This window comes from Loxodonta africana, chromosome 16 (genome assembly GCF_030014295.1).
Source record: "Loxodonta africana isolate mLoxAfr1 chromosome 16, mLoxAfr1.hap2, whole genome shotgun sequence".
NCBI lineage: Eukaryota > Metazoa > Chordata > Mammalia > Proboscidea > Elephantidae > Loxodonta > Loxodonta africana.
The window spans coordinates 40,485,920-40,502,997 of NC_087357.1; the positions used below are offsets into that span (position 1 = coordinate 40,485,920).

Here is a 17,078-nt window from a genome sequence, read left to right on the forward strand (position 1 = left end):
CTTTTTAGATGAAGGTTTACAGAACAAACTAGTTTCTTATCGAACAGTTAGTACACACATTGTTCTATGACATTGGTTAACAACCCCACGACATGTCAACATTCTCCCTTCTCAACCCTGGGTTCCCTGTTACCAGTTTTCCTGTTCCCTCCTGCCTTCCAATCCCTGCCTCAGGGCTGGTGCACCCCTTTAGTCTTGTTTTGTTCCATGGGACTGTTCAATCTTTGGCTGAAGGAGTGACCTCATTACTGAGCTCAAAGGGTGGCTGGGGGTCATACTTTCAGGGTTTCTCCAGTCTCTGTCAGGTCAGCAAGTCTGTTCTTTCTTTTTCAGTTAGAATTTTCTTCTACATTTTTCTCCAGCTTTGTCTGGGACCCTCTATTGTGATTCCTGTCAGAGCAGTCACTAGTGGTAGCCAGGCACAATCTCGTTGTTCTGGACTCAGTCTAGTGGAGGCCGTGGTAGATGTGATCCATTAGTCCTTTGGACTAATCTTTCCCTTCTATCTTTAGTTTTCTTTATTATTCCTTGCTCCCGAAGGCGTGAGACCAGTGGAGTATCCTAGACAGCCGCTCACAGGCTTTTAAGATCCCAGACGCTACTCACCAAAGTAGAATGTAGAACATATTCTTTATAAACTATGTTATGCCAATTGAGATAGATATTCCCCAATGTCATGGTCCCCACACTCCTCAGCCCAGCAATTCCATCCCTCAGGGAGTTTGAGTGTGTCTGTGGAGCTACCATGACCTTGCCTTGTACAGGTTGTGCTGGCTTCCCCAGAGAAGTTTATTTTCTTTAATTATCCTAAACGAACAGGACCTCTGGGACTAAGTAAGCAATTTTCTCTTAAGCTAAGCACATCAGGACCAAATCTGAAACCCACTGCGACTGAGTCAATTCTGACTCATAGTGACCCTACAGGACAAAGTAGAAATGCCTGGCAGTTTTCAAGGAGTGGCGGTGAATTCGAACTGCCAACTTTTTGGCTAGCAGCTGTAACTTTTCACCACTGCACCACCAGGGCTCCACATCAGGACCAGTGGAGCTGAATTCAATTTCTGGGAATCAGAAAGCTGCTTCCAAAAATTCCTTGTATCTGTGATTGATTCTCTGGTTAGTTTGGTTCTTTTCATTAAAACAATAAAATACCAGTGTTTCCCAAAACAAACAAACATTCTCTACAAGTTAAGGTACCATAGTACCATCTGTATCTGATCCTCTAAGATCATTCTTGGGTGGGACTCAATGTTGAATACCATATTTATAAATAACCAAAAGGCAGGTCATCAACATGGACATTTGTGGATATGTGTGTGCATGTGTATACACTTACAGGCACGTACACACATCTACACACAGATGCACAGGGACATCCATACATATTAGACACTGGATTCTTCCAATCATGGGGTCAGCAGACTTACTTGGTGGAGAAGCTGCTTTGCCTTGGTGCCTCCATTTATAGTGAAAACGGTAAAGGGCTCTGGACCTGGGACCCCGTGCACTGTGACTCTGTGTGTCTGCAAACATTTTCTTTCTTCTGTATTAAACATCTGTCAAGAAAATCACATGACTTCTCATTCACTGTAAATCACATGTTGAGGCTGTATTCAACACAGAAGTGTACTTAGAAGTATGTTCAGAGACATGCAAATGCAAAAGGAGAGAATCCTTTTATAATCCGACATATGTTTTGGGGGTACATCTTTCCTGAACTGTCTAGTGAGGAAATTTAGCAGCACACCAAAATATTATTTGTTTTAAATTGAAGTGCCTCCTTCTATCTAAGTAGGGAACTGATACTAGCTGAAATGCATGTTAGTCTTTACTTACGATTTGACTTTCAACAATATCTATTGGGCTCCTGCTCTCTTCCGGCACGGAGCTAGAATTTTTAGATGATAAGATAACAAATAAAATGCCCTGCCCTTGGGGAGCTCACCTTCGAGGCACACAAAGAACTATAATATGAAAAGTGCATCTGTTACCCAGTTACCACTACTGAACATTCTGATCAAGAGCACAATAAATCCTAATAGAAAGAGAGAAAAATGTGGAACAGATCTGTAAATTTTTAAAGAATCCAGGCTTACTGAACTTACTGAAACTGCAGGAGACCCCGAGACTAGTCACCTGAGTTACTCTTCAAATTTTGAACCGAACTATTCCCTGAAGTCACCTTTAAACTAAGCAACAGTCTAGCTCAAGAAGTAAAGATTGTCATTCTTGAATACTGTGTTCTTTAAAAAAAAATTATCTACCGTATTTATATGCAAATAATGGGTGCCTTCTACATTTGTTTGCCAATCGCACCCTCCCTCTTGAAGTATTTTCATAAGGCTGCTATGCCAATTTTTTTTTTACATGTTGCCTTAAAAAGAGAAATTAGCAGAGCACCTTGTGAAAATACCTCTGGGGGCAGTCAGTGGGAGTGAAAACAACTAGAACCGTTTAAATCAATAGGAGTGAAACAACTAGAGCAGAAATAATGGAAATGCTGACACAATGTAAATAACGTAACCAATGTCACTGACCCTTAAGTCTAGAAACTGTTGAATGGGAACAGGTTTTGTGGTGTGTATTTTCACCAAAAAGAAAATAAGGTATCAATTAAAAAAAAAAAAAAAAAGCGTGCCTGGTAGGGAGAGCTGTGTAGATGTGTATGTAAATCAGTTCTTTGAGCATTTTGGACATTAAGATATATTAATTCATTCAAAACACAAAAATAGCTTCTAGCCTCCTAGACTGTGAGAAAATAAATTTTGTTTGTTGAAGTCAAAAACAAAACAAAATACAAAAGTATTTATGGAGGGCCTATAGTGAATCAGGAGCCCTGGTGGCAAAGTGGTTAAGAGCTTGGCTGCTAAACAAAAGGTCAGCAGTTCAAATCCACCAGCTGCTCCCTGGAAACCCTATGGGGCATTCTACTCTGTCCTACAGGTTTACTATGACTCAGAATCATCTTGATAGCAATGGGTTTGTTTGTTTGTTTGTTTTTTACGGTCAATCAGATTGTGTCTGACCCTGAGGATTCAGGGACAAATAGGACATTATCCCTGCCCTCAAGGACTTCCAGTTGAATGACACAGCTAATGAAAGTGGACAATTGTAAGAAACATGGTAAGTTCCTTAGGAACCCAGAGGAGGGCACCTATCCCAGGTTTGGGGAAACGAGAGAAGGCTTCCTAGAAGCGGCATCACCTAAATACTGAAGGATCAATGTAACTTATCAGGGGAAGGGTGGGCAAGAGCTTAGAGGTGGCCTAGAGCAGGGCACTCTGTGAACCTCAATGAGTTCTGTGATTGATGTGTAGAAAAGAAGAAGAATATAAATGCTAGTAGAAGCAAGACCATGCAGGGCTTTGTCCCACTGGTTAAAAAAATTAGATTGGAAGTGGCAGAATGGTGACCTGAGAGACAGAGTGTTTTTACTTAATTGATTTTAATGAGGTATGATTTGCATACAATAAAATACCCTTAAATTGTATGGTTTAGCCTGCACTATATTTTTTTTAAGAAATGAAACAGTTCCCAACATTCACAAACAAAAGATTTTATATGAAAATACAGATTTCCTGATTCTCTTCAAAAATCAGAAGACCTGGCGACATTGCTGAGAGCTGGGAAGCAGCAGTTCCTTTAAGTGACCCAGGAACAAGCTACTTTCTCTGAGTGTCTGCCCAGCTCCCAGCCCACTATGCACATTTATAGGATTTCCTTGCTGCCTCCTGGCATTTGCCTCTGTTACCTCTGCTATAAACTTTACCCCAAAAGCAACAGGGAACCAATGAAGGGTTTTAAACAGAGCAGTGACATGATCAGATTTAGGTTATAGACAGATAGTCTGGGGGGCCCCACAGAAGGATAGACAGAAGAGGGAGGAGCCCAGAGGAAGACAGACCAGTTAGGAACCCACTGCCACAAGCCAGGTGAGAATTAATGAGGGATATGGCAATGGGGATGGATAGAGATGAAGGGATTTGAGGGATAGTAAGGAGAAAGGCCTTAAATGACTGGCTCTGGGGGTAGTGAGAGAGAGCAGGAGAAGTCTAGAATGATCTCCAGATACTGGTTTGGGGAATGGAAGGTGATACCCTCCGTGGGTCAAAAAACACATGTTACCAAACATAGATGCCGCTGCCTGGGAACCCCAAGGATGGCATGCTGTGTGTGGAATCTTCAGCTGATAGGTATTGAGGGCAACTGACCCAGGACTGGGCACTAAGCCCGGTCCCACCTTTCTGAAAGCACCTGACTCTTGCTCTTTGGCACAGGCAGCCTGTCTCTGCTTGACAATCCTCTGCACAAGGTGGAGGCAATACCTACTTCCACCCTGGCCCAAGTGCAGTTCTCAACCTTCGCTGCACAGTGGAATCACATGGAAATCTCTGAAAATACTGATGCCTGGGCCCTTCTCACAGAGATTCCAGTTTTTGACCTGGGGTGTGGCCTGGGTACATGGATTGTTTTATATCTCACCAGGTGATACAAATATACAGCCAAGGTTACTGTGGAGTGATGAAGGGAAAAGGAGGAAAACCTAAGAAAACAAAGTCAGGGACAAAGAGAAAAAACTGACATGGGTGAGGGAAAGAGAAGGCTAGAAAGGAAAGCAGTGGCCAAAGTCAGGGCCACTGTGAGCACATGAGGTGCTGTTTCAAAGGTTGCTAGGACTATGCTACAGTATAGGATTGACACAAAAGCAACCAGATTATTACAGATGTAAAGAGGGTAGCTGAACAGTGGTGGTTTTTAAATTTATTTTTATTTTAATAAAGTGGAAGCATAATGTAATTAACCAATTAACTGAAACAGTTTCTTGTTTAAACAACCAACCAGCATTAATGGGATGAGCACTGTTCCAACAATGGTTCTTGAACTTCCACGGACACTACCTTCTTTGGGGAACTTGTTAAAACGCAGATTCTGCAACCGGGGCACTTTTTATGGTATCCTCCTCCCATCCCCCAAGGGTCCAGATTCTGCATCTCAAGTGCCAGCCAGGGTGCAAGTCACACACCGCCAGCTGCCCACACCTCCCTGTTCTGCCTGTGAGATCCGTCCAGCGACTGGGAAGAAGCAAAGGATTTTCCTGGTCTAGCCTATAGTTTCTAGAAGTACCAAGATGCTTCCTACTAGGCTTTGCTTAATCAGCTTCTTTCCTCACTTTGCTATTTTTGGCTGGCTTCCCTGGCAGGCACTGTAATGCACTCATGAACAGCACAGGCTTTGGCACCAGATGAGCCCGGGCTTAAATCCTGGTCTGCTGCTTGCTAGCTGTGTGACCTCAAACAAGGTACTTAGCTCTTACTTTTCTCATCTGTACAACGGCGATGATACTAAGCCGTGCCTCATGAAGTTATTTAGAGGGCTGAGTGAGTTAATTCATGCAAAGTACTTAGCAGGTGTCAGCCATTATTATTATTATTATTTTTACAACTACCTAATCAATGATTCTAATAGACCGCTTTCCTGGATCACAAGAAAGCCTACCTCCAGTGTAGCAATCCCCCCAGTGGTGCTTTGGAAATAGAACTTAATTACCAAAGAGGCTGGTATGGTACTGCTGGAGGAATTTTCTTCCATCCTTCTGCTGTTTATGAATAAACTGGAAATTTCCAAGACTTCATTGTGGAGGTTTCGCAGCTGAAGGTGTCGATATCCTAGAATAATGCAGCATTGGGAGAAGACTGTTAACCCCAGGGCTCTGCAAAAGGGACGCCCCAGGGAGAGCCATAAATGACAGGTGGAAATAAGACCATAAAATGGCAGGCCACCAGCAAGCACCTTTTCAAAGGGAGAGTGCTGCTCCCTACAGGCTGTTTTGGGCCACCCAGGGGTAATTAACGCACCTAGGTACTGTTTCTAACTTCAAGTAAAACAGAAAACAGTAGTAGGAAAACCTGATCATTTTTTATAGCAAGGCATCTCCAGTCATCCCTGTTTTACAAATATTCTTTCTTAATTCACCTTAGAACAGCTTCCAAACCCAAAACCAAACCCATTGCTGTCAAGTCAATTCCAATTCATAGCAACCCTACAGGACACAGTAGAACTGTCCCATAGGGCCTCCAAGGCTGAAATCTTTACAGAAGCTGACTGCCACATCTTTCTCCTGGGGAGCGGCTGGGGGGTTCAAACAGCTGACCTTTTGGTTAGCAGCTGAGTGCTTAACTACCACACCACCACAGCTCCTTAGAACAGCTTCAGTGGTCATAAAATAGTCTAACAATTGAGGGTGCAAACAGTTAATGTGCTTGGCTGCTAACCTAAATGTTGTTGGAGGTTCGAGTCCATCTAGAGGGTCTGTGGAAAAAAGGCCTGGTGATCTACTTCTGAAAAAATCAGTCACTGAAAACGCTATGGATCACAGCTCTACTCTGACACAGGGCCACCATGAGTCAGAGTCGATCCAACTGGTACTAGCACTGGTTAAAAGTGGACAACCTGCTAACCCATAACTGAAACGATTCCTGAAGCCCACATTAGATAGGCCTGTAAAACAAAAAATAACACATGTGAGGAATGTGCTTCTTAGTTCAATCAAATACACAAGACCAAATGGGCAGCTCCTGTTCAAAAGCAGGACAAAAAGGCAGGAAGGGACACAAACTGGACAAATGGACACAGGGAACCTGGGGTGAAAAGGAGGAGTATGCTGTCACATTGTGGAGATTGCAACCAATGTCAAAAAACAATATGTGTATACATTTTTGAATGAGAAATTAACTTGAGCTGTAAGCTTTCACCTAAAGCACAATAAACAAAAGTGGCAATGTAGATGTATCATTATTAACATGGAAAGTTGCTCACTCTATATATTACTAAGTGAAAACCAGTAAGTTGCAAAACACTAATAGTAGATGGCCTATTTGTTAAAAACATGTATGTTCATGTGTACATACTTGGGTGGAGAAAAAAAGCAAGAGATACACAACCAGAGTGCTGATTTCTGAACAATGGGAAAATGGATACTTTAAAATTTTAAAAAATTTTGCTTCTCTGTACTTTTTCACATTTCAGTCATGAGCATGGGCTACTTGCACAATGAAAAACAGAAATAAGGAGAAATAGGAAACTAACGTGTTTGTGAAGTTCAGAGGGCGGCAGATTGAGTGTGGTGGTAAGAGGAGTTATGTGCTAGAACCTTGGTACTCCAAACAGACCAGTAGGGTCAGCATCCCCTGAGAGCTTGTCAGAAATGTAGAATCAAACCACACCCAAGACTTACTGAATCCAAATCTGCATTTTATTACCAAGAGCCCCAGAGGACTCATAGGCTTGTCAAAGTTGGAGAGGCAACACACAGACATTCTGGACAGGCACAACAAGCTGAAATTCCCCAGAGTGCCACAAAGCCAATCCAAGCCCCGAGCTAGGAAGCGTGGAGCCCAAGCCAACAGCTCTGTCCTTTGCTCAGGATTCTCTGTCCTCCCCTGCTCCACACCTACCACCACCCTGGCTTCCAACACTGAGCTTTGATTCCAACCTTGGCTCACTTATGTCCCTGTTGTGGTTGTTAGCTGCCCTTGAGTTTCAGCTTCAGATTCATGGTGACCTCATGCTATGATGCTAAAACCTGTTCAGCATCAGAGCAACATGGAAGCCTCCACTGACAGATGGGTGGTGACAACATTAGGTGCATTGGCTGGGATCAACCCTGGGTCTCCCACATGGAAGGTAAAATTTTACTACTACCGCTACCACACCCCAACCCACCTTCCTCTCGGTTTTCCCTCCTTACTTCAATCCCTGCTTCTGAAATGCCAGCATGCTATGGGTGCAAGCTGGGAAGGGATGTGTGGAAATGCGTACACAACAACTACTACTTCCAACATCAGCAAGGGTGGGGGAGGCTGCACTTTATAAGAATCTGCTGCTGTCAAGTTGGAAACCCTGGTGGCATAGTGGTTAAGAGTTTGGCTGCTAACCAAAAGGTCGGCAGTTTGAATCCATCTAGGTGCTCCTTAGAAACCCTAGGGAGCAGATCTACTCTGTCCTATAGGGTTGTTGAGTTGGAACTGCCTCAATAGCAACGGATTTCATTTTTTTTTTCCGTACAGTTGGTTCCAACTCACAGCGACTCTATAGGACAGAGTAGAACTTCCCCCACAGGGTTTTCAAGACTGTAAATCTTTATGGAAGCAGACTGCCACAGTTTTCTCCCATGGAGCGGCTGGTGGGTTCGAACCATGACCTTTCAGTTAGCAGCTGAGGCACCTTTGTACCACCAGGGCACCTTTGTAATTTATAAGAGAATTTGCTAATACTTCAGATTTTAAAAAAAGGTAAAGGAAAAACTTCATTCGAGAGGCACTCAAAAAGTGTTCAAATTCATTTCCTTCTGCCTCTTATTTTTAACTTGTTAATACAGGAAATGTCAAACATACACAAAAGTAGAGAGACGAGTATAAGGAACTGTGGACTTCCACTGCCCCATTACAACAATGGTCAACGTTTTGACAATATTATTCTACCTCGTTTTAAGGCCTTGAGTGGAATGATTCTCTGAGCAGTTACTGCCGAGCTGTTGTTTTCCACCACTGCAAAACGAAGAAATACAAGATCTTCAAAGTGAACTCGGAAGAGAAACTGCTCATTCCACATGGGGTTCAGAGTGTTTCGGTGGATGGGCTTCGTGCGGAAATGGCAGCTGTCTAGGGGCATGCCCAGGACGTCAACTTCAATACATGGGCTTCCTGTGCTGTTGCTAGGGCACACATTTTGACCAGAGACAATCTAGGGAGGAAAAAAGGATCTAAGTCACTGAAGACGAAAAAAAAAAGACAACTTCTCCCCTTCCCTCCACACAGACAACGGACACTCTGGAATGTTCAAGGTAAATGATTAATAAAGCTGATTAAAAAAAAAAAAATGTAAGTGATTGTAATCAGGCAATCACATAACTGTAATCATGTGAAAAGCCTCTTGTCAAGAGCATTCACCTAACTGTAACCTTTCAATGTTCACAATGTTCAAAAATCTTTAAAAAACCAAGCAATTTATGCCCTGAAGCCACCTCTGAACTAAATAGCAGGTTAGCTCAAAAAGTAAAGAATGGTACCCTTGAGTACTGCACTGTATTAAAAAATTATCTATATGAGGCCAAATGGACAACAGTTACTACTCTAAAGCATAGATGAGAACTTGGGGGTGGGGTGGGTTGGGGGGCAATGAGACTAAGTTAATGGAAGCGGAAAAACTAGAATGGAAATAATGAGAATGCTGACACAATGTGAAGAATGTAACCAATGTCACTGAACGTTATGTGTAGAAATTATTCAATGGGAGTGTGTTTTGCTGTGTTTTCACCAAAAATGCAACAAAATGTTAAACAAAACAAAAAAGCAAGTAAGATGAAATTAAGTTTCTCACAGATAGTGAGAGAAAAGCACAAGACCTTATATAACGCAACTGCAAATTTGCTACTAATAGTCTATGCAAAATGTTGCAGGAATAGATCTCATAACTTCAAGATCTTTTTCTTGAATACTTTTGGAGTAACTCATAAAGCATGTTGCTAAAAATTAATTCATAACATTTTGTCAACAGAAAAAACTACATTCAGTTTTAGCTGAAGTGGTCAAACTGAGAAGGAGCTACTACTGACTGACTGTCGCAGGTAAAGAGAAACAGCACTTCGAGTGGCAGGAAAAACTATAAATTGGGTTATCCCAGGGGTTTGGGGTGTTGTGGGCATAGGGCCACTCATTATTCCCTATTCATTATTCTTCCTTTGGAAGATGGATCTGAGATGGAGAGAAGAGGTAACCTTCTCCCTCCCTTTCTTTCCTATCATCCACCCAGTAGGTTTTTTTTTTTTTTCTATCAGCCAAGATGGAGGGAAGGGATTGGGAAATAATCTGTCCCTGGTGGCGCAGTGTTTAAGAGCTTGTCTGCTAACCAAAAGGTCAGCAGTTCCAATCCACCAGCCACTCCTTGGAAACCCTATGGGGTAGTTCTACTCTGTCCTATAGAGTTGCTATGAGTCAGAATTCATTCGATGGCAACAGGTTTTTTTTTTTTTTTATCAAAGTGTGTGTCAGACTGAAAAGCTACCACGGTTCTCTTGTTAAGGGCAGTCTGTGGAGTTTTGACATTAAGTTAACTGGGCAATGAAGAGAATTAGGAAAGGCCTAGGAACAATAATGGCTAAACTATAAGGAGGAAAAAAATGCCTACTTGTATGTTCATGTTGATGTCAGCTTGCCTGATGCTTGCTTAAGGCTAGCTGCTTTAACAAGGAGCTCAACTTTTATAGGATATACTCATGGCTATGATTCTGTGGGCACTGGAAGACAGAATTACCATCAGTACCAGGTGAAGCAGGAACCTCGTAACTCCATCTACTTGGCTCTGGCAAATACCAGTGCCTGGTGACAGCATACTTAAACCATAGCCACTGAAAGCTAAAGAAATTCTATTGGGAACAAAATCTGGGCAGTCAAAATTGTGACACGACAGCTTTGTAACACCTTGAATTCATAACCAGGAAGGCTTAAATGCCTAACTATATTCTGACAGTAGAGACCCCACTTACAGTTAAAGCATAGATGGCAGGCTCCATGTTTTCCAGGTCACGTTCCAATGGAGAAAACTTCTGATACATGGGACAGTTCTTGTCCCACAGAACTGGAGGTTTCAAAACATAACCACAGCCACCGTTAGCCTCAAACATTGCAGCATTTAAATGTAAAGGGAGATCTGCAAAGCATAAAATAAATAAACAAATAAAAGCAACCCAATACTGCTTGTTACTTTGTCATTAAAGTGTCTTCTTATAAACTTACTTTAAAACTCAAAAGGTATCAGTGATTACTGGGGGCAGGCAGGTGGGAAGGAGAGGGAAAGAGGATGCATTGCTTAGAGGTCACTCAGCTTTTACTACCGATGATGGAAAAATTTGGAAATGGATAATGGTGATGGTTGAACAACATGATAAACACAATTAATAATCACTGAATTGTACATGTGAAGACTGTTGAAATGGCAAATATTTTGTTACATATATATTTATCACAAAACACACATAAATACACAAACAAAACCTCAAGAGAACTTTGCATTGGTTTTCCCTAAGCTTAAGCATGAAGAAGAGATACCCATTAATTCATTCCACAGACCCACTTACCATGTGCCAGGTAGTGTTCTAGGCACCACACATACAACAGGAAACAAAAGACAAAACTCCTTGCCTGCATGGAGCTTACAATTTATGGAATATACCCACCATTTCCACCCGCAGCAAGGCCAGCAGTCCCTCTTACAACAAAGACTGGAAAACAAGTGAATTGATTATATATATATGGCAAGGTAGGAGCCCTGAATATCAAAGACAAAGTTAAGAAATTGGGCTGAGTGACAGGGGGAGGGAGAGACAGAAGCAGCAAGGAGTTGCCGGACCTGACTTGGTGGGAACCTCACCCCTCAGCCCTGATCCCGTGGCACAACTGTGGCGGGGCTGGCGGTGGCATTCAGGACACGGTTTCCTCGGTGAGAGACAGCGAGTGGTGTAGGCCCGATCCCCTGGTGCTACTGCATGGGGCTGGTGGTAGCATTTGGTTTCCTCAGCGGGAGAGAGAGAGCAGCACAGAGTCCACTCACGCCTCCGGAATCAGCGAAGAACAGCACTCTCAGCAAAAGATAAGTGCTTGCATCTAATTTACCTCGTGGATCAAAAAGCACCCCTTTCGAAAGGACTCTCTCCTACTTATCTGATCCCTCCTCCCTCTGCCCCAGCCCCCAACCTGGTTTCAGTGGCGGTTGATTTCCCTGGGCCTGAGATAGGTTCTGCTATGTGCCCTGAGCCATTATCCTGGCCTTGGAGAAGGAACAAATTTACAAATGAGGAAAAAATAATCTGCCAGCTCCCCTAAACTGAGAACTCAGGGTAGAAGAGTCTCCTGTCCAGGCACAAGTTGTCCATGGACTTTGAATGCCTTTCACCCCTGTATGGACCTGTGTGGGCCCATTTCAGTAGCTTAGGCCCTTGTTGACACAGTGTAATAGTGTATGTGCCTGAGGTCTGACTTCAACCGTTTCAGCTGTGCGGAGGAGAAGCAGGTTTTTGATGTTTGACACCACCCTGCCTATTAAGTGGGGTCCTCAACTACCCACATCAGGGCCCTGAGGACTGGTGGTTCAACCCACACCACCTAGCCATCCGAGACAGGGGCCCAAGGATAAGTGGTGTCTCCCAGTCCTTACAGCCAAAAGCTCTGGGTACCCATAGTCTGTCTGCAGAGCCCACCCACCTGTGCACTCTAGGGAACAGAGATGCGCTTTCCTCACAGACACTTGGGGGACGGTTGTCAGCCCCCTGCCTTGCTCAGAGTGTGACCCCCTGCTGCAACCAGATACCTGTGTCTACACCAATCACCCCTGCTCCTCTAAGACTGCAGGTGAGAGCCTGCACCACAAACCTGGTGACCAGCTACCTGGACACCTGAGCTGAATCCATACAAGAAAAGTGAATGGACTACTAGGTTCATATACCTGGTAAGCTCAGCCATCTGGTGACAGGACGTTAGAGCTTCAAAGGCACCAATAAGCACGCTAGCTCACTCGAGCAGCCTATGTGGGTATATCAAAACAACAAAGCAAGAAACTAGGACACAGTAAGCAAACAGAAAATACATTAATACAATAACTTATAGATGACTCAGAGACAACACTCAATATCAAATCACATAAAGATGCAGGCCATGATTGCTTCAACAAGCTCCCAAAACAATGAATCAAGGAAACTTCCAGATGAAGAAATATTCCTGGAATTACCAGAGGTAGAATACAAAAGATTAATATACAGAACTCTTTAAGAGGTCAGGAAGAAGATAAGGCAAAATGCAGAACAAGACAAGGAACACAAAGATAAAACAGCTGAGAAAATTAAGAAGGTTACTCAAGAACATAATGAAAAATTTAATAGGCTGCAAGAATCCACAGAGACAGCAATCAGAAATTCAGAAGATTAACAGTAAAATTTCAGAATCAGACAACTCAATAGAAAGCCAGAGGAGCAGAATTGAAGAAATGGAACTTGGACTTACTGAGATTGAAAATAAAACACTTGGCACACATATATTCAAAGAAATATCAGATAAAAGAATTAAAAACAACGAAGGAACCCTAAGAATCATGTGGGACTCAATCAAGAGAAATAACCTATGAGTGACTGGAGTACCAGAACAGGGAGACAACAGAAAATACAGAGAGAGTTGTTCAAGATTTGTTGGCAGAAAACTTCTCTGGTATTCTGAAAGACAAGGAGATACCAGTCCAAGATGCTCATCAAACCCCACATAAGGTAGATCCCAAAAGAAAGTCACCAAGACATATTATAATCAAACTTGCCAAAACCAATGATAAAGAGAGAATTTTAAGACTGGCTGGGGAAAAATGAAGTTACCTATAAAGGAGAGTCAATAAGAGTAAGCTTGGACTACTCAGCAGAAACCATGCAGGCAGGAAGGCAATGGGATGATATATATAAAGCCTTGAAGGAAAAAAAATTGCCAGCCAAGACTCATATATCCAGCAAAACTGTCTCTCAAATATGAATGTGAAACTGGGATATTTCCAGATAAACAGAAGTTTAGGGAATTTCCAAAAATCTACTCCCAGCCAGGGCCTGTCACTTAAAAAAATTTACCACATCTATCTGAAAAACCTTGTGAAATACCTCATTTTATACTGAATCGTACAAAGGAATAATAGCATTTTCTTACCCCAAACACCAAACCATACAGGCAGTTATATGACCAATTCTTGCTTTTTCAAATGTAAGATAAAATCTTAATTTAATCAAGAAAGAACAGAACAGCCAGAAAAACATAGCTTTTCTTTGAAATCTGAATTTCAACTCATAAATTGTAATAACTTCTACCTCTTTTTTTATTGTAGTTAAATATGAAAAAAAAAATCACCATCACATATGATTCGCATCATGTCTATAATCCCTTCAATCATAAACTTTGGGAACTCTCACAACGGCTGTGAGTCTTTGCGGCCAAATTTTATTTGGCACAGTTGTTTTGTGAACGATTGGATTCCTGCACTGTTTCTGGGCTCTTCCACACTCAAATGCTCATCTGATGGCGCAAATCTGTTTAAAAATTGCCCAAATGAGCAAATGTTTATGAGACACACCTGACGACTGCTCCCTCTGATATATTCCTTCCATGTGCAGTGAACTTTGCTACATGGACGAACATCAAGGCAAAGTGTGGCAAGCGCAACGGAGTTGATGGGAAGGTGGCCCCCACTTGGCTGGTGTGTAAAAATTTTGTGTGCACGTGGTATTGGCAGGGATGTGTGCAGGAATTCTTGGGCCAAGATGTCTGAGACATGTGAAAGCTCCTCTGTGGGCCTCAGTGTCTGTATCTGTAAAATGGGTGCATTGGACCCTGTCTCTCAGACCACTGCAAGCCCTGGCATGACTGACCTGTGAAGGACAAGCTGTCTTGCCCACAGTGGGAGAAAACTCTCTCCCCAGGCGACTCTGTGACAAAGAAACACAACCATAGCATAGGATGGCTAAGAGGGAAGCAAACTGGCTCACGAGAGTTGGTAAATGCATAATGGATATGTACTGTTAACAGGAAAAATAGTAGGTCATACTTACTGAGCTCTTGCTATGTTCCAGGCACATTCTAGGCACATGATGTGCATCAATGCCTTATGATAACCCATGAGCCAGATCCTTTTTGTATCCTCACGTTTATAGATAAAGAAACAGACGCACAAAGAGGTGAAAATACCCAAGGCATACAACTAGTAAGTGGTGGAGGGTAGGAATTGAACCCAGACAGCCTGCCTGATAGCTCCGAATCAAAACTCCAGAGCCATATAAAACGTACAGCTCATAGAAGTGTTGTAAAGATACATGAGATGATGTGTGCAAGGCCCTACCCCAATGTCTGGCACAGAGAAAGTGCTCAATAAACAGTAGAGTGGTACAAATGGTTAACACATTCCACTGCTAACTGAAAGGTTGGAGGTTCGAATCTATCCACAGGCATCTTGGAAGAAAGGTCTGGCAATCTACTTTTGAAATATCAACCATTGAAAACCCTATAGAGCACAGTCCTACTATGACACGTGTGGGGTCACAGTAAGTCAAAACGGATTTGAAAGCAACTGGTTGGTTTTTATTATGTTATGATTTGAAGTCAACACCCATTTGCATTCGAGGCCTGATTTTGTTAGCACCGTGTTCTAACCTATAATTTTCCAAAACTTTAATGTACTTTTTCTTAACAAAAATCTCACTTGGTGAAGTCATTGGCCCAAGGTCACACAGCTAGGAAGTGACAGAGCTGGCCCAAGACTGTATAACCCCAGAGCTTGTACATTAACCCCCTGTACGACAGGGCCTCCCCAAAGACACCTGCCCTGTCTCCCCCTCTTCCTGGTCCCAGAAGGACAGAATTTGAAGCTGGGAGAGACCCTTGAGGTCAGCTCATGGTCCCTCTCTCTGCCCTTACTGTATTCACAGCTAAGTCTTTGTTCCCGGGGAGGCTCCCTGCTGAGCCAGGCACTCCCACCCAGGGGTGTCTTCAGGTCCTTCCAAGGGCATTGTAGCTAGCACAGAAAATGCTCAGTAGAATTTTGCTGAACTAATGCACTAAATATATCTCTCATTTTTCTGAGCAGGAAGACCAGAGAAGAAAATTTGGGGACTAGACAACGGTGATATCTTGCTTGCAGTCATCCAGCAGGGTAGTGAGGGCAGAACCTGGACTAGAATCCCAGTCAATGCTTCTTACACTGGCTGTACCTGAATTTGTACAGGGCATTTCACTTTTTGTTACCTCATTTCATTCTCACAACAACCATGCCATAATTATCATATGCCATCAAGTATAAAACCATCAATAAAATGGATCCACGGAAGCTGTTCAGTTCACCCAACACAGCCAATCCGCCTCCCCAAGGTGGACCCGGTTGATCTGGGAGAGAGGCAAAGCCTTCAGGGGTGAGTGGAGGCCAAGCTGCAGCCTCAGTGTGGAGGGTGACCAGCAGAGTGTCGATTCCCTGTGTCTCCTTCAGCTGTACCTCCCTTTGCCATTAGTGAAGCCAGTGTGTCTGTGCCAGTCTCGGCTATTCAGGAGAAAGGGCACATCCAAAACGAAATGCATTTCCATTTCCTTCAGGAGCCCATTTTGCTAGTTATTTTCAATTTACTTAAAATATTTTAGTATCATAATAACCCAGGGCGCCAGTGAACATAGGGCTACAGACAGTTGCAGAGATGTGAACCAGTAAGCTGCTCGGGACAGGTTTGAAAAGAAACGGAAAATAAAATTTTTACAACTTTGAAAATATTCCATTATTATTTCCACTTGTAAGTCCAAATCATACTGTTTTCATAACTTATCAAACACACTTAATGATAGTTACCATTTGTGGAATGCTTACTATGTGCCAGGCATTCAGCTAAGCACAGTACTTCATCTACATTATCTTATTTAGTTTAAACAAAATGAAAGAAGCAAATAGAGCAAGGGTGAAAAACATGACTGATATCTTTATCCAGGTGTCTGTGGGGGCAGCCACAAATGGGTACTGTTGGTATCAGTACCAGGTAGCTGGCTGTTCCCAAAGCTAAAATTGTGGTTTGACCTTGGCTAGAGACAAGGCTGAGCTCTGCTTTTATGGTTCAGCACAGTGTTAAGATCTGATTCAGTTCAGTCACATGAGAGGAAGGATAAGAAACGTGTGCCACTTACTTAATTGTTCACAGAAAAGACTGGTGCTTGAACGAGCTTCTAAGAAGTCTTCTTCATCTACTCTTTTCCTCTTCTGTGTAGCTCCCTTCCCCCATAACCAAGAGAGACAAAACTCTTCTTCTTCTAAACTCTCATGGCGACCCCATGTGTGTCAGAGTAGAACTGTATTCCACAGGGTTTTCAATGGCTGATTTTTCAGAAGCAGATTGCCAGGTCTTTCTTCCAAGGTGCCTCTGGGTGGACTGGAACCTCCAACCTTTTGATTAGCAGCCAAATGCATTAACTGTTGGAAGTACACAGGGACTCCTAAACTTCCATAGTCTTTGTATTTATTATTACAAGTCG

General features: G+C 42.8%; 1 protein-coding gene across 1 annotated transcript in view; it reads right to left on the reverse strand.

The window, feature by feature from the left end:
• PLCE1 (phospholipase C epsilon 1) overlaps positions 1-17,078 on the reverse strand; it is a 235,555-nt gene that overhangs the window by 22,390 nt on the left and 196,087 nt on the right. Inside the window, 4 exon segments of the mRNA XM_023546914.2 lie at positions 1,428-1,556; positions 5,548-5,666; positions 8,481-8,742; positions 10,544-10,707. Coding sequence (XP_023402682.2) covers positions 1,428-1,556; positions 5,548-5,666; positions 8,481-8,742; positions 10,544-10,707 — 674 coding nt within the window.